Raw genomic sequence first — 22,186 nt, forward strand, 5'->3', positions numbered from 1 at the left:
ATAAATTTTTTAAAATTGTGGTCCATTTTGTTCTGACGGTATAGATTATGCATTGCATAAAAAATTTATAAAATTAAACTACTTTTATAAAAAAACAAGTTGTAGATTAATAAAAATCTCTAACTAAAAAGACCAAAGTCTCTATAGATAAAAAATTAAATAATAAAATTTTAGTTATTATTTTTATATAAAAAAATTTAATTTTTTATTAATAATTGGAAGAAGGCATTCTCATAAGAATATTTCACCTCAATTCAAATAAAGCAGTGCCAGAAATTGTACTTTTTATTAGCATGCTTTTGTATTTAGCTTTGGTTGTTGGTTATACTTTGGATTTTCTCTTTGGTTGTTGCATTTGTATCCACTTCAAACACCTTTTTTTTTTTGTTATCTCTTTATATATTACACTACTCTGATGTCATTTCAAGATAACAATAGACTTTAATAGTAGAATTAATTATTGTTTATACAACTCATGTTACTGATGTAAGGTTGAAAATAAACAAAAAGAAGTACCTGATATATTTATTTCACTTTTTTTTTGTTTAGAAAGCTAAAACAAGATTTAGAGCTGATATTACTTATTAGAAACTCATACACTAGAAGTTGACATTTGCTTTTAACTAAACTTAAGTGTCTCAAATTTGCATAATAAAAATGAAAAAAAGTGTTTGCTAGGGTAGCGTTTGTTTTCGGAGACAGGACACAGAGTCATGGACAGTACATATTTAAAATGTGTTTGGAAGCAGAGACATGGACACAGAACACATTGTCTCTGACACAATTTTTTATATTTTTGTATCCACTCTTTTACGAAGGACAATGATAGACACGGGATTTAGAAGAGTGGACACGGACTTCTTATAAATTTTGTTTTCCTTTTTATCCATAGATATTTTTTATTATTTCACTATTATTCCTTCTTATTTTTTCTATAGTTAGTCTTAAAACTTTTGAAAGATAAATATTATTAAAGATAAAATTGATCTTTAAAATGCTAAAAATAATTTATAAGTTGTAATTGATTTTATATAATTTTAAAAAAATCATTTTTTAGATAAAAAAATTGATTTTCTAAATAAAAATAGATTTTTATGTGTAAAAACTATTTTTTTCATGTAAAAACGGATTCTTTTTAAAAAATGATTTTTTATTTAAAATTAATTTGACTTATTAACTTAAACAAAAATTTTTATTAATCAAACTCAGATCTATTTTTTTATTAATCTTAACCAGATGTATTCCTACTCCTACATATTAATAATAAATTTAAAAATAAAATAAATATATTTATAATTTTTATTTTAATATAAATATAATTATATATTTTTTTATTAAAATTTTTGGTCTTTTCAAAGATTTTTTCAAGTTTCGTCATTCTCTATTAAATTAGTTTGTACTTGATGTAGAAAATTTGGAATCATATGGTTATTTTAGTCATTTCATATAATATTTTAGTCTTATCCATGTGTATCCAAACATAATACTGGACATTACATTAGTGTCTTGTACATCGTATTCAAACACAATACACAAATAATAATTATTAGTGTCTCCATCCTATTGTCTCTGTCTCAGTGTCATGTTCTGTCCTGTCTCTGAAAGCAAACGCAGCCTAGAATACCTAATGCCGGTTTTAGGATCACTAGTTAACGAATTGAATTAATTATGTTCTTGGTAATAAACTAATTCTGTTTGGTCCGGGAATTGGACAACCTCCAATTTTAGGTACACAATATACTCACACACTCCTCACACATTTATCACATTTTTTCTCTCAAATGTATCCTCTAGAATTTAAACTTTAGACCTTAGTGATGAGAAAGAGGTAAAATGCCACTTGAGTTAAAACTCTTTATTCTATCTGATTGATTAAAGAGCTTTACTTATGTGTTCTTAGGATTGAGTGGAACTTGGAACGTTTGTTTGATTTAATGCAAGGTATGTGTTTTTTTTTTAATAATGTGTTGAATATGTGGGCTAAAAGAGGCCTTTTAATGCAAGATTTCAGTTTGTATTAGCATTGTTCAACTCTTTGGTTATTTTGTGTATATATTTTGATTTGAGTTTTTTTTTGGTTCAATAAATCAGCTTGTATAATCTTTAAGAGAATGCAAATAATGAATTTAGCTATTAATAACATTTTGTTGATATATATATATATATATATATATATATATATAAAAGTAAATTATAATTATATTTTAATATTTTTATTAATATTTTATTATAAAATAATTTTTTCGATTCAACTACAGTTGAACCAATTAAATCTATAAATCAATAAATCAATAACTAAAACCGTTCAATAATCGATTGGTTTTCAAAATTTTGGTTTGAATACACAATTTTTTGAGGAGTGCTATACATATAAGTCTTTTTGACTTACAAGTCTTACAAGTTACTAGGCCTTTTAATGCGTTATTCAACGTTTCCTATTTTCAAAGCGTTACACTCAGAACGGTTCTTCTTCTTCCTCTTCCTCTTCCTCTTCCTCTTCTTCTTCTTCGTTTTTTTTCGATTTTCATGGTTTCTGAAATCAAGCTTTGAAATCGTTTTGAAGAAAAAACAGCAGCAGAAGATGAGGAGAAAGAGAAAGAGTTCTGAATTATGCAACGAATTTTGGGTGTATTTCTTAAATACTTTGGGTGTATTTTTTGTAATCCTTTGGATGTATTTCTGTAATCCTTTTGAAAATAATGGAACTTCAGAAATACACCAAAACGATTACAGAAGTACACCCAAAATGATTACAGAAATACACCCAAATAGTTACAGGAATTCACTCAAACGATTATAGAAAATACACCCAAAGGATTACGAAAAATACACCCAAAGGATTTAAGAAATACACCCAAAATTCGTTGCATAATTCAGAACTCTTTCTCTTTCTCCTCCTCATCTTCTACTGCTTCTTCTTCTTCAAAAACGATTTCACCATGAAAAATCGGAAAAAAAAAAGATAAAACAGAGAGAAAAGAACGTAAATGAAGAAGAAGAGGAAGACGATGAAGAAGAAGGTGCAAAAACGAAAGAAAATGAGAAGAAGAAGAGTAAGAGGAAGAAGAACGTGAAGAAGAAGAAGGAGAAAGAGAAGACAAGAAACGAAAGAAAAGAAGAAGGAGAAGACGAAGAGGAAGAAGAATGGTTGAAAGCGTGTTTTGAGCGTTAGTTTTAATTGAACTTGTAAGGCTTACAAGCCTTAATCGCTTGTATGCGAAGAATTCAATTTTTTTCCCCAGTGCTCTCTCTTACTTATTAAATTCTTTGACATTTGTATTTTACTACCATGTGCTGAATTATCTATTATTTAGAAAGGACAAGAACAAACATAAGTACAAAGTGGCTTGGACTGACATGGACTTTTTTCTATTCACGAAGATCAGGATAGATATTCCAAGCGAATAAGCAACTCACAATAATCTTATTATAATCAAATAATAAAACCAATCATTCATTCAGGCTTTACTCTATTACCTGGGTGTTCAATTATTTCAGTGTAGCGAGAGTACAAGAATCTCAGCTACTCTATAATGGCGGAAATCAAAGGCGACCATAGACTCAATGTTTCGGAAGCAGTACCGTCTGATGATTCCGACAAGAAACCGCCAAAGACAAAGCGCGTTGCGTCGCTAGACATCTTCCGAGGTCTCACTGTTGCGGTAACTAACTTGTTTCTTCTCTCTCTCCGTTAATTAGCTAAGTTCACAATAGAGAAGTACGATTTGATTAGCTCATTAATGTTACCGTAATTAATAAGTGATGCAGTTAATGGTGTTAGTTGATGATGCTGGAGGACAATGGCCGATGATTGGTCACGCGCCATGGAATGGTTGCAATCTTGCCGATTTTGTCATGCCTTTCTTTTTGTTCATTGTTGGCATGGCCATTCCACTTGCCCTCAAGGTTAGACAAATCTGATGGCTAACAAGGACTCTTGTACTTTACATCTATGTCTTCTTTAATTGTCAATGCTTCATTTTTTTATGTTCAGAGAATACCAAATAATCTTGTAGCTGTGAAAAAGGTCATAGTTAGAACAATCAAACTCATATTCTGGGGTCTCCTCTTACAAGGTTAGATTTTCTCTTGACACAATGAACATGCCATACTCTTTTTGTCTATGTCTGATAAAAACATGATTGAAAAATTTCATAAGCTTCACTCATCAATATTGACAATGTGAAAGTTATTTTTCATATGAGCAATTCCTCTCTTGATAAGACACATCTTAATGGTTTATTTTGATGATGGACCTCTATGATGAAGGTGGTTTCTCACATGCTCCCGACGAACTAACATATGGAGTTGACATGAAACGAATAAGGTGGTGTGGCATTCTTCAGGTGAGTGTAATAATTTTTCTGCTTTTCATAGAGCATACTATATAATGTAGATAATACAATTGAGTATAGTTAATACTTTTGTTAGAGAATTGCGCTAGCATATTTGGTTGTAGCAATGATGGAGATATTTTCAAGAAGTGCACAAGCTAGAGATCCAGAACTGGCACCCACCCACCTTTCAATATTCAAATCATACTATTGGCATTGGTTAGTCTTTGATATTATGGTTATGGTTGATTACCAATATGAAATGCTTTTGAACATTTTATTTATTAAAATTTCAGGGTGGTGGCTGCATGTATACTTACCATTTATTTGGCTTTACTTTATGGAATTTATGTTCCAGATTGGAGTTTCACTGTCCATAATCCAGATAGCATATATAATGGAACAACTTTTACTGTAAGCTTCCAATTGCATGCCTCTGATTCGATGATATTCCAATCTTTAATAAACTTTTTTTGCTCACTTGCTATTTCAAATTTAGGTGAAATGTGGAGTCAGAGGGAAATTAGATCCCCCTTGTAATGCTGTGGGATACATAGACAGAGAGGTGCTTGGAATCAACCACATGTATAAGCATCCAGCTTGGAAGAGATCACAAGTGTGTTGCAACTCTAATTTTTAAACCAGACACTTCTTGTTTCTACTACAAATTTGAAAACAAACTTTCCAAATGAGAGTTTCAAACTTTCAATGACTTACTGCCTTTTCCTCAGGCTTGCACTGAGAAATCACCTTTCGAAGGGCCATTTAGGAAAAACGCTCCCTCATGGTGTTATGCTCCTTTTGAGCCAGAAGGAATTCTAAGGTCTGTAATTAAAAATGTCTTTACATAGTTTGAGTTTTGATGACATGTAATATAATTATGATATGCAATTGCAGCTCAATATCAGCTGTTCTGTCCACAATCATTGGATTGCATTTTGGACATGTACTCATACACATGCAGGTGATGAAGCCTTTGAATCAAAGCAATTATCTAATAATATTTGATTTTTCACATCTCTTCAACTTGTAATTACTCTTTCAGTTATGTAATTTTTACCATAGGATCATCTTTCAAGACTGAAGCACTGGATTCTCTTGGGTTTATCTCTTCTTACTTCAGGACTTATTCTTCACTTCACTCATGGTGAACTCTAATTAACCAAGTGTTCAGCTGGAATGTCTTTACTACGTATTGTAAACCACTCACATGTTACTTCTTCGTGCGCCGCAGCCATTCCTCTGAATAAGCTATTGTATACACTAAGCTATGTTTGTGTAACATCTGGAGCAGCAGCATTAGTATTTTCAGCCTTCTATACAATGGTATTATTATATACTATGAAAGTTCTAGTTGCCATTGTATCATGAGAGTGATAGATATTATCTTGTACAATGGATTGTTGCATTGCAGGTTGATATTTGGGGCTTGAAACTCTGGTTCATGCCTTTAAAATGGATTGGCATGAATGCCATGTTTGTGTATGTTATGGCAGCTGAGGGCATCTTTGCAGGATTCATCAATGGATGGTATTATGATCACCCTCATAATACACTGGTATTGTTCTTTCTTGTTTGAGTTCAATTATGAATAGATACACTATGTCTCTGTGTTTGATTTGGTTTTTGTGGAGACAGGTATATTGGATCCAAAAGCATGTGTTCATCAAGGTGTGGCATTCAACCAAAGTTGGGATTCTGCTTTATGTAATATTTGCTGAGATCCTATTCTGGGCCGTCGTCGCAGGCATCTTGCACCTATTCGGCATATATTGGAAGCTTTAATTAATTTGAATTGTAATTAGAGTAATAACCATCTCTTGTGACTTTATATATCATCTTGTTTGTTATTAAGTTCAATGTTGGAATCCTTTAGTAAAACAAAAATCAATGGTATTCCTAAGAAGGAACCAACTATTTATAACTAATATCAACTGACTTTTTCGCATTCATTTTTTGACTTATATTATTCGATCATCTAAAATCATATAAAAAGAAAAACAGAATCTCAATAAGAAAATACATTTGAAAGTAAAATAAAATATTCAAAGCAAATGATGATTTTATTGGAAGCCATCAGAGAGATGAGTGAGGTGTTTGAAAATTGAAGTCAAATTTTAATAAATGTGCGGAGAAAACATTCATTTAAAAGAAAAAGGAACAACATTAATTAAAGTTAGGGCACATGTTAGTAACTCTAAATTTTTTTTTTATAAAAACCTTTTTAATTAGTAACTCTAATTTGTGTCCTTAGAATACATATTGACTTTTTTATTTTTTACGCACTTCCTAGTTTGGCAATCCAAATACTAATTTACTATGAATTCGAATTCTATTTAAAGGTTTCTCATTAACTAATGGATATATATCATACACAACTAACACAAAATAAAATTCGAACTTTCAATATTTATTTAAATAAATTAATAAATTAACCATTAAACAAATTCAAATTGATTAAAACGTGTGCTAAGTAGATCCTATAAAAATTAACATCCTATACCTTTTTGTTTTTGGACAGTAACATCCTATACCTTCTCTATTTTTTTTGGGTCGATGAATTTGACAAAGTACCCCAATAAATTTGACAACCCCAGTCTTAAATATACAATACACACCCACCCAATTCTATACCTTCTCTATTTGAGCCAACCTCAAAGGGCTAATTTTAGGGTTTTCTCTTTTTTGGACCTGGGCTAATTTTTTATGGAAAAGTCTAAGGGGCCAGCAGTTTTGTTGAATTTTGGCCAGCGTGTAACCAGTAAAGAAATGTGAGTCATTGGATGAAATCTCACACCATTAAATCATCATTGATAGTTATTTGCTGGCTACCAATCACAAAAGTTGCTGCCCCTAGCATTGCTCCTTTTTTATTTTGAGAGAGTTGACCCATAAAAAATGGAGAGAGCAAGAGAGTGGAGGAGGAAAGTGAAAAACTGTGCTGAGGCACGTGTTAGTGTGTGTGAGTGACTGAGTGTGTTGTATGGCCAAATAAAAAGGAAAGTGAAAAGCTGAAAATTGAGCTTGCCTCTTGAACAAGGAATCCCGAATTGTGAGAGCATAGTAGCATTCTTGGTTGATAGGGATGGCGAGCGCCATGGTAGAGGATACCAACTTGGAAGATGATCAGCTGGCCAACATGACCACCGATGACGTCGTCAGAGCTTCTCGTCTTCTCGACAATGAAATTCGCATTCTCAAGGTTTTTTATTTCCCCTTCAATCATTCATTCATCTTAGCGCTACGCACCCTAGGGTTTCATTCAATTCAAATCAATCCTGCAGGAAGAGCTGCAGAGGACGAATCTCGAATTGGAATCTTATAAGGAGAAGATCAAAGAAAACCAGGAGAAGATTAAGCTCAATAAACAGTTGCCCTACCTCGTTGGCAACATTGTCGAGGTTTCTCAACTATTCTCACCTTCAATCTCGTTGCAAACATTTGTAACTATAATGTTCCACACTCTACACTTTTCTGACTTGATTTTCTATTTTTTTTTCTTTTAACTTTCCAGATACTTGAAATGAACCCAGAAGATGAGGCCGAAGAAGATGGTGCCAATATTGATCTGGACTCCCAAAGGAAAGGAAAATGTGTTGTGCTAAAGACGTCTACTCGACAGGTTAAAAACCTTATAATTTCACTTCTTTTAGAGAGCAAGTTATGTTTCTATATAAAGATTTCCATCTGCTTCTGGTGTTCAAATATAGATGAGACTGATTTTTATTTATATGGAAAGCCTTTGGTGTAACTCTTACTCAGTTATGTTTTCTTCTCACTACAGACTATCTTTCTACCTGTTGTTGGTCTTGTTGACCCTGAAAAGCTAAAACCTGGTGATCTCGTTGGTGTTAACAAAGATAGTTACTTAATTTTGGATACCCTGCCTTCTGAGTATGATTCTCGAGTTAAGGCTATGGAAGTTGATGAAAAGCCAACAGAGGACTACAATGACATTGGTGGATTGGAGAAGCAGGTAAGCTTTAGTTACTAACAATTTATCGGGGCCTTCAAAAAATCCCTCTGTTAAATAACTTGGTCTTTGGCTACAGATCCAAGAACTAGTTGAAGCCATTGTTTTGCCAATGACCCACAAGGAGCGGTTCCAGAAATTGGGAGTTCGTCCACCAAAGGGAGTTCTCTTATATGGACCTCCAGGAACTGGGAAAACTTTAATGGCACGTGCTTGTGCAGCACAAACAAATGCCACTTTCCTGAAGTTGGCAGGTCCACAACTTGTGCAAGTATGATTCTTCCTTTTACTATGCTTGATAATTTGGCTGTTTATTACCTTTTTTGTTCCTTCTTTTTATAAATGAATAGTACAATTTTGTATTGATTGTTTGTTATTACATGATATTAGTTATTCTTATACTTCCTGTACAACTGCATTACTTCCTTCTGTTTCTATTTCATCTTCTTGGGTGGATTGGAAGAATGATTTTAGCTAGAATTTTATAGATGTTCATAGGAGATGGAGCAAAACTTGTTCGTGATGCCTTTCAGCTTGCAAAAGAGAAGTCTCCATGCATTATATTCATAGATGAAATTGATGCAATTGGAACCAAGCGTTTTGATAGGTATGGGTAGGCAGGGATTTAATTCAGTGTATGTAGTTCCTGTTTCAATTATAATGGTTCAGTAATGTTATGAGCTTATGGTGTACTGGGTGGCCAAATGCAGTGAAGTAAGTGGAGACAGGGAGGTACAACGAACAATGTTAGAGTTGCTGAATCAGCTGGATGGTTTTAGTAGTGATGACCGGATTAAGGTACCTCTTCTATTATTGTTATCTATGGGTCTTCTTTTTTCTGATTGATGTGACAAACAGAAATCTCGAAAGATGTTCGCTGTCTTTGGGTAAGAATACTTTAAGGGTTTAGCTAATATATACCCAAAAGGATAAGGTTACTGATAGTAGAAGTTTTTAATTTTTTTGTTCAAATAAATGCATAACGAATGCATTGGAAACTTAAATGTTGTATGTATATTTTATTTTCCATAAAAGCTTTCTCAATCCCTTATTCTAATATATCTCCTTAAAACCCTTCTGGGGATGTTAGCCACATTACTTATTTATAATTTTGAAGTGTAACAACTAACAATCAACAACTCAAATAGCGGTTACTTAGAAGTTGGCATAATACTCTCTGAAGGGTAACATTTCAAATATATTTCATTTTTTGTTCAGTTAGGAGTTAGGACTTAGGCATTTGAAATGACGTATTCATTTATTCTCGTCAATGCAGGTCATTGCGGCAACAAACCGTGCAGATATTCTTGATCCTGCTCTTATGCGTTCTGGTAGATTGGACCGAAAAATTGAGTTCCCACACCCAACTGAAGAAGCAAGAGCCCGAATTCTGCAGGTTAGGTATCTTTAAGCTACATGCTATCTTTATCATGTTCTCTTTTACCCTGACTTACTGCTGATGCTGAGATTGTGGGTTTTAGGTAGGTAAGGAAGAAGAGAAAATAGAAATACAGTGAATAATATGAAAACACTGATGATTATGTTATGGTGTCACACAAGAGAGGACAAATAGCCTCTATTTATAATAATATTAGTGAAACCCTATTCGTAGATAAGGAAAGAATCATGTACAATCACTAATGCCAAAACTAATCCTATGAGACATTGTTTGATATATTAAGATATGATAGAGATATTATAAAATACTCTCTTTATTTCTAACACACGTTAACATGATAGATCCATTCTCGGAAGATGAATGTTCACCCAGATGTCAACTTTGAAGAATTAGCTAGGTCTACAGATGATTTCAATGGAGCACAACTTAAAGCTGTCTGTGTTGAGGCTGGCATGTTGGCCCTTCGACGGGATGCAACTGAGGTATGCATAACTTGAAAAATCACATCATGACCTAGCTTTCTTTGACTACTTATGCAACAGTTTTTAGCTAGCCCTAGATTGTTGTTTTAGCAATGATGTTTGTAATTTTTTGGTTTAATTCAATGCAAAACCCCAAGTTATAATTTGAAATATAAATATAAATCTGCATTTTGTACAACTGCAGGTGAACCATGAGGACTTTAACGAAGGTATCATTCAGGTTCAAGCAAAGAAGAAAGCCAGCTTAAATTATTATGCTTAAGCTTGTACAATACTTTTGCTATTGTCTGTTTTTTTCTCGGATCATGTTTATGTAACATATAGCTTGCTCAGATTCCTGCATGTAAGGATAAACATTTCATCTGCTTGCTATTTGGTAAATTATTCACGTTACAAGGCTGCCAGGTTCTGTACGATCATTAATTATTGTCGCGAGACTGGTTTATGTTTGGTGTATGTGGGTTGATCTATGACGATTGATGAGGCGGAGAACAAAATCTGAACATAATAACCTAACCTCTGTTTACTTGTACAATTAATTTAGTTAGTTTTGGTTAGGTCAAGACTAGGAGCACTCTAAGTAGTATATAATCTACAGACGCAAAGCCAGCATGAAATCATCGCATAAAAGTTGGGACTTGTAAAGGGTCATAACAATTGTTCACACAAAATTTTCACTCGCAATTACTTGTAATATTTCAGGATCCTATCTCTCTTCCTTTTACAAACTAACTACGTAATGTAGCTCTTACTGTATCAAAAGCTACAATGTGAGATTTCCCCTCTTTCGTTTTATAGAATGTGTTTTGGGGTTTGAAAATATTAATTATTCTTTCGACACATTACACTTATTTTATACATTATAGATTTGTTTTTCTTATTAAAGGAACATATGTTAACCAACCAGTTATAGTTTAAATGATATAATTTATCTAAAAATTGTGAGTTCGAGTTTTTTTGTTTTTGGAAAAAAAAAAAGAACATATGTTAATTGAAATATTGAACATACACTTTTAGAGCACGTTTTAAAAGATCATAAAAAATTTTAAATAAATTTTTTTTGAAAAAGATAATTGTTTACATATAATGTATTGAATATATAAAAAAAATTAAAAGTTTTATTATTATATTATTAGAAGTTTTTTTTGGAGGTTTCGTTAATAATAAATTATTTTATTAGAAATAGTTAGAGTGTTAGACAATTGAACGATACAAAATATAGGGATTAATATTTTTTCGTCAAAATGACCAGTATCAAAAGTGTGAATGATCATGTAGAAAAGGAAGGACCAGTTTCAAACTAATTTGGTTGGAAAGAAATCCAACTACAATAATAATAATAATAGTTTAATATAAACCAAGTTGGGTTGGTCTAGTGGTTAGTTCACTAGTCCGCTTAAGCAAAAAAAAAATAGTTTAATATAAAAAACGAATTTAGGTAAGAAATCACCTATGTTTCAACATTATTAATCAATTTTTTAAAGTAATATTTTTATTTTAATTTTTAACATTAAATCCTAAATTTTTAAAATAAAATAAATGTTAAAAAAATAATTTTATAAATAAATAAACAAATATGTTACATGTATAACAAAATTAACTACTAATATTAACTATTTATATAAAATATATGTTAAAATATAAATATACATTAAAAAGAAATTAAATTATACATATTTATATACAAATATATTAATAACTGATTTTAGTAGCTAATCTTAATATACAAATAATATTTTTAATAAACAAATTAATATTAATTAACCACACATATCCTTTCTAAGTGAAAATAGAAAAATTACATCATTTGAGTTCGTTCACCATCTACCTATTTATTTACATTTTAGTTATCATTTATTTTTTATAAAAACATCTAAATAAAATAAAATAATAAGCTAGCAGATTTTGGTGTGATGGCAAGGCCAATCTCTCAATCCCAATCTGCTAAACTGAAACCATCTTGGTCCTCTCCTATTCTTTCTCTCTCTATCTCTAATCTAATCTCTTCACTGAAGAAAGGAAGAATAATAACACAAAAGAGAAACAGTTGAGAAATTAGATCTCATATCTCATATCACCTGCACCACCGTAGCTTTCTCTTCCCTGTCTTAATTTCAATCCGAACTCATACACAAAAACACATACATCTACGGCGCAATTTTTAAACCAATTAAAAATTTACGATGCCATTTTAGGGTTTTGAATGATTCAATGGGTCTCGGCACCGACAACGACAACGATGACGACGGAGTCACCAACCCTTCTCCCTCCGTCTCTTGCTCCATTTGTCTCGAGCCCGTTGCCCGCAGCGGCGATAGATCCTGGGCCAACCTTCAATGCGGCCATCAATTTCACCTCGGTAAGTCAATGATACCTTTCGCCTCCGTTTACCGATGCATCCAATTTGGTCCCGTACAACTTGCTATCTGCCTTTGGAATTCTGCCACCAATTTTCCACCCTACTTGACTTGAACCTGCATTTGAGATCTGAATTTTCATTACGCATATCTTTTTCTTGTTGAACTAAAACTAGTACCGCCTGAGAGGATCGAGGGACGTTTCATTTATTTTACTTGAGTTTTGGAAATGTTGTGATGCTATTTGCTGGAGTGGTATTTTCATTCGATGAGCTTGTTTGTAGAAGTTGGTGGTGCTAATTGAGTTAGCTGCGGTGAATTCAATGTGGACACGGGTTTCTTCGTTGATGCAGGAAGCTTTGTCGGAGGAGGGGTGGAGCGTTGTATAGAGAGTGCATTTCAATTTGATATTTTTCCCCCTTATATGATTTTATAAGAGAGCTCTAAGGTAGATCTCTCGTCTTATTGTTCTCACTTCTAAGGTTACTTTGTATTGCGCTCCTGCTAGTTAGGGTATAGGAGATTATAGTGTGATTCTCTGAATTTCTGCACGCAGTATGTGTTATGTACTATGGTTAATAGTCCGTCTTGTTTAAAACTGGCAGAAACCGAGTCTTTTTGAGATATATTTAATGGCTCTCAAATGAGCTAAATTAAATTAAATGTAGGCAAATAATCTACTTTATACTTTTTTCGGAGTTAGGACCGTAAAGGCTGGCTATATATAAGTTAAAAGTTTCTAGTTCTGATCCTAACAGAAAATTATAAGTGATGAACTGGGAAACATTTTGTATTTTTGCTATAACTTGAACCTACAACATGCACGGAAAACCTACGACACAGTGATGACATACTGACCCGTGGAAAATGGTGAAACAGAAAACGACAGGCTTAAACTAGTACTTGTTATTCATTGATTATAATGCCCCCAATAATATGTGCACAGACACCTCCCTTTTTTAAGGAAATATTGGTTGGTTTCACATTTTACTAGTATCAAACTATGACTTTTTAGCAAGATGATAATAGCATCTTCAGGGTATTACCTAATATTGTTTTGTTTATTAACTTTTTTATGTCATTTAGATTGCATTGGCTCAGCCTTCAATATAAAAGGGGCAATGCAATGCCCTAATTGCCGGAAGATCGAGAAAGGCCAGTGGCTTTATGGTTCCCGGTCATATCCAGAGTTCAGCTCAGATGATTGGACACATGATGAGGATCTATACGATCTTAGCTACTCTGAAATGGTAATAGAAACCACATGCATCTTTATAATTTCTGACATTCTATTTATTATTATGCCATAAGCATATTCCTGCATTTTCATTCTCAAGCAGCTGCCTTTTGTGAACACTGAATGTTCGGTTGTTTTTTGTTGTTTTAGAGTATGTAGCTTTTTTATGTACTGTTATTATTTCAGAAAAGTATATGTGCGTTGAAAAAGAATAATCTCTTTCTGGAATGAACAAAGAAATGGTTGTTGAGTTCATTTAGCTATGCAAAATAATATAACATAATATTTGACTTGCTACCAACTGAAGTTTAACTCTATCTTGAAGTCTTCCAAGTGTATGGTGTACCACTACTCTCTGTCTTTGCATTTCTTATCTCCGTTACCAATTTAATTTTAGTATGTAAATTCAGACAAAGTCCTTTTTAAAATTCATTTGAGGTTCCAAGTCTAGACAAAATCCATTTTTTCTTAGTCTACTAGTAGTTTGAATTTCAAGTTTGGCACTGCCTGGTCTAGTTGGATCCCCCCCCCCCCCCCCCAACAACAAAACAACCAATATGTTTATTTGTACCTGGATAGATAATAGTTTGCTAATTCTTTCTGCAGTCATTTGGAGTTCACTGGTGCCCTTTTGGTAACTTGACCCGACTTCCTTCTGCCTTCGAGTAAGCCTAATTAACATACCAGAATATGCATGCAAACTAAATACTTTTTCAAATTCTGTAACACTAGATCTGTGATTTGGGATAATCTGTTGTTTAAAGTGTCTGGCCTGAGTGAACATACATAGTAACTTAAAGTAGCATGTTATTAACACTGTTTAGGACTTTAATCACACTTCAGTTAACCAAATCTGGCTTTATCTCAACCCTATATTATGATGGTATTTATACTCTCAAGTGCTGAGTCTTTGTGGTATTTCAGAATAAACTTTTTTAGAAGAGAAAATCTAAAAAATTAATGAATATCTTGAGAAAATCATGAAGATCTAGAGAACGTAAAAATCATTATAATTTCCTCTCTGGTTAAAATGATACAAGTCCGTTTCTTTTGTGCTAAATAAAGTCTGATTCAATGTATTCATTTATTTACAATTGATCTGAGGAAAACGTAACTCATCGTCTCTTTTCTTTCTTTTTATTTTCTTTTCTCTCTCCAGAGAAGGGGAATTTTCATCGACTGCATGTAAGACCCTTCTTCCTGAATATCAGCCTCCTTTTATGAACTTGTGTTCAACTATAGATGTTTATCTTGACTTGAATGTTGTGATGCAGATCCTGATATACTCGGACACCATGCTATATTTGCGGAACATACAGCAGTGTCATCTGGTAGTCATCCTTGTCCGTATATAGCTTATTTTGGACCTATACATCCCTCCACCTCCAACTCTGGCGGAAATGGCTCGGAAGCGTCTAACTTCAACCACTGGAGTGGCCCTCCTATACCTAGCGATTTGCCAACCTCCTATGCGTTTCCAGCCTTGGATCTCCATTATCCCAGTTGGGAACACCATTCATCTCATTTTTCTTCTGCGAACAGCCGTCTAGGCACTGCAGATCAGCCCTCAGTATCGCCTGGTAATCAAAGGCCAGGCCGGGGTAGTTTGGAGATCCCAAGATCGGGATCTTTTATGCATCCCTTCATTGTTGGTCACAGGTACCATTTTACAATTTATGTATTGCTATGTGATTTTATGTGAGCTAAATCATATCATATGCTCATATTTAGTGGGTGTCAAATCCATATTAAAATTTTGTTAATCGCAACAAATAACACAATTGAGCTAGGTATCTTGTCCATTACTGGTTGACTGTTGCTGCATGTCTTTCTGCAGTTCTGGTGCTAGAGCTGGGGCATCAGTTGCATCTTCAATGATACCTCCATATCCAGGTAGCAATGCCCGGGCCCGAGACAGAGTCCAGGCTCTTCAGGCATACTATCAACCTCCACAACCTCCTAATTCTACCTCAATGCGGACTCCTAATGCCTCTGACACTAGAAGGTCCAGCAGCCATAATGGGTCAGCTCAATTAGCACAAGTGGCCTCATCACCAGACCAAAGCGGTGGCTTCTTATTGATTCCATCAAGTTCATTGGGACGCAATTTTCCGGAAGAAGCCCATCTGCCAAGTCGCTTCCAAGCTTGGGAAAGAGATCACTTGCCTTCATTATCATTCAATCATGTGGATAGAGAATCAAGTTGGAGAGCATACCACCAGGCTGCCAGCGGATCAGAGCCAAGTTTCAGGTCCAGCAGCTTTCAGTTGAGGCACGGATCAGAAAGAATGCCTTCACAAAATCGATGATACACTTGTTTTATGTCCTGTTCCCTCTGAACTCTGAAGCAATCGGCTGTTCATGGAAAATCCTATTTTATGTTTGCTTTGAGAAATGTTATTTAATGCTTTGGCCTGGCTGGCATGTTATGTTAGACTTATATACTCTGGCTGGCCCTGGAATTGATCTTTCTGGCAGCCACGAGGCAGTGTGATGGACATTGCTTCTAGTTTCTTTGTTTTGGTGGGCATCAAATAAGATGTTATCTACTAGTTGGAGAGATCAGGCTTTTGAAGGAATGTTGGGGATTGTCACGTCTTAAGTGAAAGATTAAGTGCATGAGAATTGAGAGCAGTTGTGGACTTGTGGTTGGACCTTTAGCTGGTAAACAATGCTTATGTTTGATTGGCTCATGAAAATACTATGTATTGTCAAATGTGATTGTAATCTGTTAATATCAGACGCATGGTATAGATCTCGCTTGAAAACTAGTCGACACTTTCAAGGTTGATTTGCACAAATTAATGTGGTTAAAATTTTAGTTAGTATTATATATATATATATATATATATATATATATATATATATATATATATATTCATGGGTATTAAGCTATTACACTTATTTTATCCGTTATAGATTTGCCTCGTTAAATGAACGTATGCTAGTTGTTTTTCACACATTTTATCCCTTTTCATAATATTAATTACCAGTTAATATAAAATGAATGAAAAATTCAGTTTTTTCCATGTTGCACATAAACATAAATATTGTATAAAATACATTTGGATAACATTCTTTTTTATTCTTTTTTTTTTACCTTGAAATCGTTAATATTATCTTTCCAGCCCACTAGAATGAGCAATTAGTCAATTACTCGATTTTTTATTAGAAATGGCGGAAATAGTTTGTGGATAATTAGATGATAAAAAATTGACAAGTTTTTTCAAAATAGAAAATTATGCGATTCTAAGGGTTTTTTTAAATAAATAAATTATTTTAAAATATATATAAAAAAAAATCTAAAGGACTAACATTTTTATTAAAATTTAGTCAATGTCTAACCAACAAAAAAAAAGTGAATAATTACATACTATTAGATATAATTTTACACTATTAAAATACTAATAACAACTAATTAATTATTACAAATCACAAAACTTTCACAAAACTTCCTTGTTTCTAGCACTCTTCTTAAAAAAATGTCAATTGTCAAACGCGTGAGTGATCGTGTAGAAATGGAAAGACGGATTCACCCAAAACTAGAGAGTAGAAATTAATCTGTTTGGATAGCAGTCCAACTAGAATAAAACTTGAGATTAGAGATTTCGCCATTTCGGTGTCATAGCAAGGCAGACGCTCCACTAAACTTAAAATGAAACGATGTTGCTCCTTTCCAATTCTCTCTTACTCTCTCTCTATCTCTAACTAATCTCTTCGCTGAAGAAAAGAAGAAGAATAACACGCGTCTTCTTCTTCTCATCCGTAGCTTTCTCACCTCTGTCTTAATCTCTTCTAACTCACACACACATTTACGGCGCGATTTTTAAACCAATTAAAAAAATTGACGACATCCTTCTCCCTCTGCTCCCACTGTGATGCCATTCTAGGGTTTTGGATGAAACAATGGGTCTCGGCACCGACAAGGACGACCACGTCGTCCACGACGGAGACTCCAACCCCTTCCCATCCGTCTCTTGCTCCATTTGCCTCGACCCTGTTTCCCGCACCGGCGATAGATCCTGGGCCAACCTTCAATGCGGCCATCAATTTCACCTCGGTAAGTCAATGCTTTCTTTCGCCGATGTTTTCCGATGCATCCAATTTGATCGCCATACAATTTCTGCAATCAATTTTGACTTGAACCGACATTGAGATCTGAATTGTCGTTTTGCTTATCTTTCGTGTTGAACTAAAACTAGTACCGTGCGAGAGGATCGAGGAACGCTTCTTTATGTTATCTGATTTTTGGAAATGTTGTTATGCAATCTGGTAGAGTAGAATTTTCATTCGATGAGCTTGTTTGTAGAGGTTGGTGGTTCTACTTTTGTTAGCTGCGGTGATCCAGTGTCTAGAAACGGGTTTCTTTTATCCAGAAAACTCTATCGGAGGAGATGGTGGAGCGTTTTATATAAGATGGAGAGAGAGATGCATTTTGTTTTTATCACTTTTTTTTTCCTTCTTCCTAATATCTTTTTATACGAGAGCTCAAAGGTAGATATCTCCTCTTGTTGTTCTCAGGTTGCTTGGTATATGCTCCTGCTAGTTGGGTATAGGAGGTTATAGTGTGAATTTATGTAGAGTGGATTTCTTATGCTGTACGGTCGAATCCCCATAACTGGCAGAAGCTGACTTATTTTGAGATACTTAGTGGCTCTCAAATTGGTTGATAAATTATCTGAAACTGAAATGAGCTCAGTTAAATTAAATGTTTGTACTCATCTACTACTGCATTTTCTTTAGGAGTTAGGACTATAAATGTCGGCTATATAAAATATATAAGTTTCTAGTTCTCAACCAAAAGGAAATCAAAGTGACTGATTTCGATGAGCTGTGCAACATTTTTGTACATTTTGTATTTTTGGTGTATCTTGAACCTACAACCAACGCAGAAAACCTACAATACAGTGATGATATACCGACATGTACGAAAAATTGGAAAAATGGGAAAATTGCAGGCCTCAATGAGTACTTGTTATTCATTATGCATTAATTATAAACCAAACCCCATATGTGTATGTAGACATCTCCTTTTTAAGGCAATATTTCTAGGTTTTGTGCTCTACTAGTATCAAACTATCGGTTTCTGCAAGATGATAGCTGCATCTTTATGGTATCACATCATATTGTTATGCTTAATAATTTATATGTCATTCAGATTGCATTGGCTCAGCCTTCAATATAAAAGGGGCAATGCAATGCCCTAATTGCCGGAAGATTGAGAAAGGTCAGTGGCTTTATGGCTCCCGGTCATATCCAGAATTCAGCACAGATGATTGGGCACACGATGAGGATCTATATGATCTTAGCTACTCTGAAATGGTAATAGAAACCACGCCATCTTTGTAATTTCCAACATTTTAATTTTTATTTCCATAAACATGCTCCTGCACTTTCATTCTCAGGAAGCAGCCTTACATGAACAATGAATGTTTGTTTTGTTGCTTGCCATTTTGGGTTATATAGCTTTACTTTCTGTACTGTTATTGTTTCAGAATCTCTAAGAACAGATCTTTATTTTTTTATTACAAAAAAAGATCTTACTTTTAACAGTTTCCCATCCTTCCTTCAAGCCACCTATATTGGTTGTATTTCATCTGCATTTATAAAATGTTTGCTCCTCCTTTCTCGTTAGTCCGATAGAAATGTTGTAAACAAGGATTTTTATTTGGATAAGAAAAGAAAATATAATTAGAACAATATGGTGGAATTTGATCCATATAGCAAATACACAAACACTCATTTTTTATAGATAGCCATCAGAAGAGCAATAAATTGAGGTCAAAGCAATTAAACATGATTTTATTCCTTAACAAAGGGTAAAGATATACAAAGATAGGCCATTTTTCTTCTTTATCCCCAAAATCATTGGCCTCAGCCTCCCCCTTGGAGGCAAATCACATGAAACTTCTTTATCGCAAAAGACAACTGATTATCCCCATATATGTTTAATTACAAAATCCTTATATGGCAATTGCAAACCATCTCAAATAAACAAGTAGTTCATATATGTAGTAGCACAATTTTTTGCGGGGTGGGGGGAATGGCCTCCCGTTGTCTTAAACTAGGTCTGTCAATGGGATTTACTCTTCTTTTTTTTCTTTTTTTGGTTGTTGTATCTGGATAGATAACAGTTTGCTAATTCTTTATGCAGTCCTTTGGAGTTCACTGGTGTCCTTTTGGTAACCTGACCCGACTTCCTTCTTTTGAGTAAGCCTATTTAACATACCACAATATGCATGAAACTAAATGTGTTCAAATTCTTTAACGCTTGATCTGTGCTTTGGGATAATCTGTTGTCTGGCCCGAGTAAAAACATGCATGGTTATTTAAAGTCAAAGTGTTACTGACGCTGCTTGTGGCTATCATCACACATGACTTCTGTTAACACTGTTGGCTGTACATCAACCTCATAATGAGTTTAATTTGGTACGTTTGAGTTGAACCAAATTAGGATAGTTGACATCAAATAAATATTGCTGAAATTAATGGTAGTATTTATACTGTCCAAGGTTCTTAATCTTTGTGGTTTTTCAAAACAAACATTTAGGAAAGAGCAAATCTGAGAAAAATAATGGATATCTTGAGAAAATCATTAAGAATATGGAGGATGTAACATCGTTATTTTTTCTAGTGTGCTATATAAATTCTGTTTCAGTGGATTCATTCTCTTCCAATTGAGTCGAGGAAATGATAACTCATTGTCTTCTTTTCTTTTCAGGGAAGGGGAATTTTCATCAACTGCATGTAAGACCTTTCCCAAAATTAGCCTCCATATATGAACTTGCATTCAACTGAAGATGTATATCTTGACTTGAATGTTGTGGTGCAGATCATGATATACTGGGACAACATGCTATATTTGCTGAACATACGGCCGTATCATCTGGTAGTCATCCCTGTCCGTATATAGCATACTTTGGACCATTACATCCTTCCCCCTCGAACTCTGGCAGAACTGGTTCAGAAACATCTAACTTCAGCCACTGGAGTAACCCACCTATACCTAGTGACATGCCAACGTCCTATGCATTTCCTGCCATGGATCTCCATTATCACAGTTGGGAACATCATTCGCCTCATTTTTCATCTGCAAGCAGTCACCTAGGAACTGCAGATCATCCCGCAGTATCACCTGGTAGTCAAAGGCCAGCCAGGGGTAGTTCAGAGGTTCCAAGACCAGGATCTTTTATGCATCCCTTCATTGTTGGTCATAGGTATCACTTTACGGTTTATGCATTGCTATGTGATTTTATGTGAGCTAAATCATAGTATATGCTTATATACAGGATCTTATATGTGATTTTGGGTTAAATGCAACAAATAACACGATTGAACTAGGCATCTTGTGCTTTCATGCTTGACACTTGATGCATGTCTTCTGCAGTTCTGGTGCTAGGGCTGGGACATCAGTTGCATCTTCAATGATACCTCCGTATCCAGGTAGCAATGCCCGGGCCCAGGACAGAGTCCAGGCTCTTCAGGCATACTATCAACCTCCACAACCTCCTAACTCTACCTCAATGCGAACACCTAATGCTTCTGGCACTAGAAGATCCAACAGCCATAGTGGGTCAGTTCAATTAGCACAAGTTTCCCCATCATCGGACCCAAGTGGTGGCTTCTTGTTGATTCCATCAGGTTCATCAGGACGCAATTTTCCGGAAGAAGTCCATATGCCAAGTCGCTTCCAAGCATGGGAAAGAGATCATTTGCCTTCATTATCTTTGAACCACGCAGATAGAGAATCAAGTTGGAGAGCGTACCACCAGGCTGCCAGCGGATCAGAACCAAGTATTAGGTCCAACAGCTTTCGATTAAGGCACGGAACAGAAAGAATGCCTTCACAAAATCGATGATACACTTGTTTTATGTCCTGTTCCCTCTGAAGCAAACGGCTGTTTATGGAAAATCAAAATTTATGTATGCTTTGAGAATTGTTATATAATGCTTTGGCCTGGCTGGCATGTTATGTCAGACTTATATATACTCTGGCTGGCCCTGGAATTGATCTTTCTGGCAGCCACGAGGCAGTGTGATGGACATTGGCTTCTAGTTTCTTTGCCTTTTGGTGGGCATCAAATAAGACGTTATCTACTAGTTGGAGAGTATCAGGTTTTTGAAAGGAATGTTGGGTATTCTCATCTCTAAAGTGAAAGATCAAGTGCATGAGAGCAGTTGTGGTTGGACTTTTAGCCGTTAAATTGTTTGTGTTTGATATGGAAAGCTCATGAAAATACTTTGCATTGGCTTATGTGATTATAATCTGTTCATCTATTGTGCTACAACAGACGCAGGGTACAGAACTTGCTTGAAAACTAATCAACACGTTCAACGTTGATTTACAAAAATTGTCTTAGGTCTGATACTCAGATTATGGTATGTTATTATCATTTCTCATGAA

At 34.5% G+C, this 22,186-nt stretch overlaps 4 protein-coding genes across 9 annotated transcripts; all 4 read left to right on the forward strand.

Annotated features, from left to right (window-relative positions):
- Positions 1-3,339: 3,339 nt before the first annotated feature.
- Positions 3,340-6,286, forward strand: LOC112695545 (uncharacterized). 4 transcript variants are annotated; one of them, XM_025747915.3, is made up of 13 exons: positions 3,340-3,662; positions 3,769-3,906; positions 3,995-4,076; positions 4,270-4,346; positions 4,432-4,553; positions 4,631-4,748; positions 4,834-4,950; positions 5,066-5,157; positions 5,232-5,298; positions 5,400-5,481; positions 5,569-5,660; positions 5,749-5,892; positions 5,973-6,286. In XM_025747915.3, the coding sequence occupies exons 1-13, from the start codon at positions 3,534-3,536 to the stop codon at positions 6,117-6,119; spliced, it is 1,407 nt and encodes a 468-aa protein (XP_025603700.1). In that variant the 5' UTR covers positions 3,340-3,533; the 3' UTR covers positions 6,120-6,286. The 4 variants fall into 4 exon arrangements, with proteins under 4 accessions (XP_025603700.1, XP_072054007.1, XP_025603702.1 ...); XM_072197906.1 differs by having other exon boundaries at positions 3,372-3,662; positions 3,761-3,906; XM_025747917.3 differs by lacking the exon at positions 3,995-4,076 and having other exon boundaries at positions 3,372-3,662.
- Positions 6,287-7,216: 930 nt separating this feature from the next.
- Positions 7,217-10,607, forward strand: LOC112695546 (26S proteasome regulatory subunit 6A homolog). Its single transcript, XM_025747919.3, has 10 exons — positions 7,217-7,536; positions 7,619-7,735; positions 7,849-7,956; positions 8,119-8,310; positions 8,387-8,578; positions 8,796-8,914; positions 9,018-9,105; positions 9,584-9,703; positions 10,048-10,188; positions 10,373-10,607. The coding sequence occupies exons 1-10, from the start codon at positions 7,420-7,422 to the stop codon at positions 10,448-10,450; spliced, it is 1,272 nt and encodes a 423-aa protein (XP_025603704.1). The 5' UTR covers positions 7,217-7,419; the 3' UTR covers positions 10,451-10,607.
- A 1,443-nt stretch (positions 10,608-12,050) lies between these two features.
- LOC112695547 (E3 ubiquitin-protein ligase RFI2) lies at positions 12,051-16,583 on the forward strand. Of its 3 annotated transcripts, none has more exons than XM_025747922.3 (7): positions 12,081-12,547; positions 12,830-12,993; positions 13,632-13,795; positions 14,389-14,447; positions 14,942-14,967; positions 15,057-15,441; positions 15,620-16,583. In XM_025747922.3, the coding sequence occupies exons 3-7, from the start codon at positions 13,667-13,669 to the stop codon at positions 16,089-16,091; spliced, it is 1,071 nt and encodes a 356-aa protein (XP_025603707.1). In that variant the 5' UTR covers positions 12,081-12,547; positions 12,830-12,993; positions 13,632-13,666; the 3' UTR covers positions 16,092-16,583. The 3 variants fall into 3 exon arrangements, with proteins under 3 accessions (XP_025603706.1, XP_025603707.1, XP_025603708.1); XM_025747923.3 differs by having other exon boundaries at positions 12,899-12,993; XM_025747921.3 differs by lacking the exon at positions 12,830-12,993 and having other exon boundaries at positions 12,051-12,547.
- A 683-nt stretch (positions 16,584-17,266) lies between these two features.
- On the forward strand, positions 17,267-22,133 carry LOC112695548 (E3 ubiquitin-protein ligase RFI2). The gene is made up of 6 exons (XM_025747924.3): positions 17,267-17,842; positions 18,941-19,104; positions 19,937-19,992; positions 20,504-20,529; positions 20,615-20,999; positions 21,170-22,133. Exons 1-6 carry the CDS (start codon positions 17,689-17,691, stop codon positions 21,639-21,641), a joined length of 1,257 nt encoding a protein of 418 aa, XP_025603709.1. The 5' UTR covers positions 17,267-17,688; the 3' UTR covers positions 21,642-22,133.
- Positions 22,134-22,186: the final 53 nt, after the last annotated feature.

This window comes from Arachis hypogaea, chromosome 6 (assembly GCF_003086295.3).
Source record: "Arachis hypogaea cultivar Tifrunner chromosome 6, arahy.Tifrunner.gnm2.J5K5, whole genome shotgun sequence".
Taxonomy (NCBI): Eukaryota; Viridiplantae; Streptophyta; class Magnoliopsida; order Fabales; family Fabaceae; genus Arachis; species Arachis hypogaea.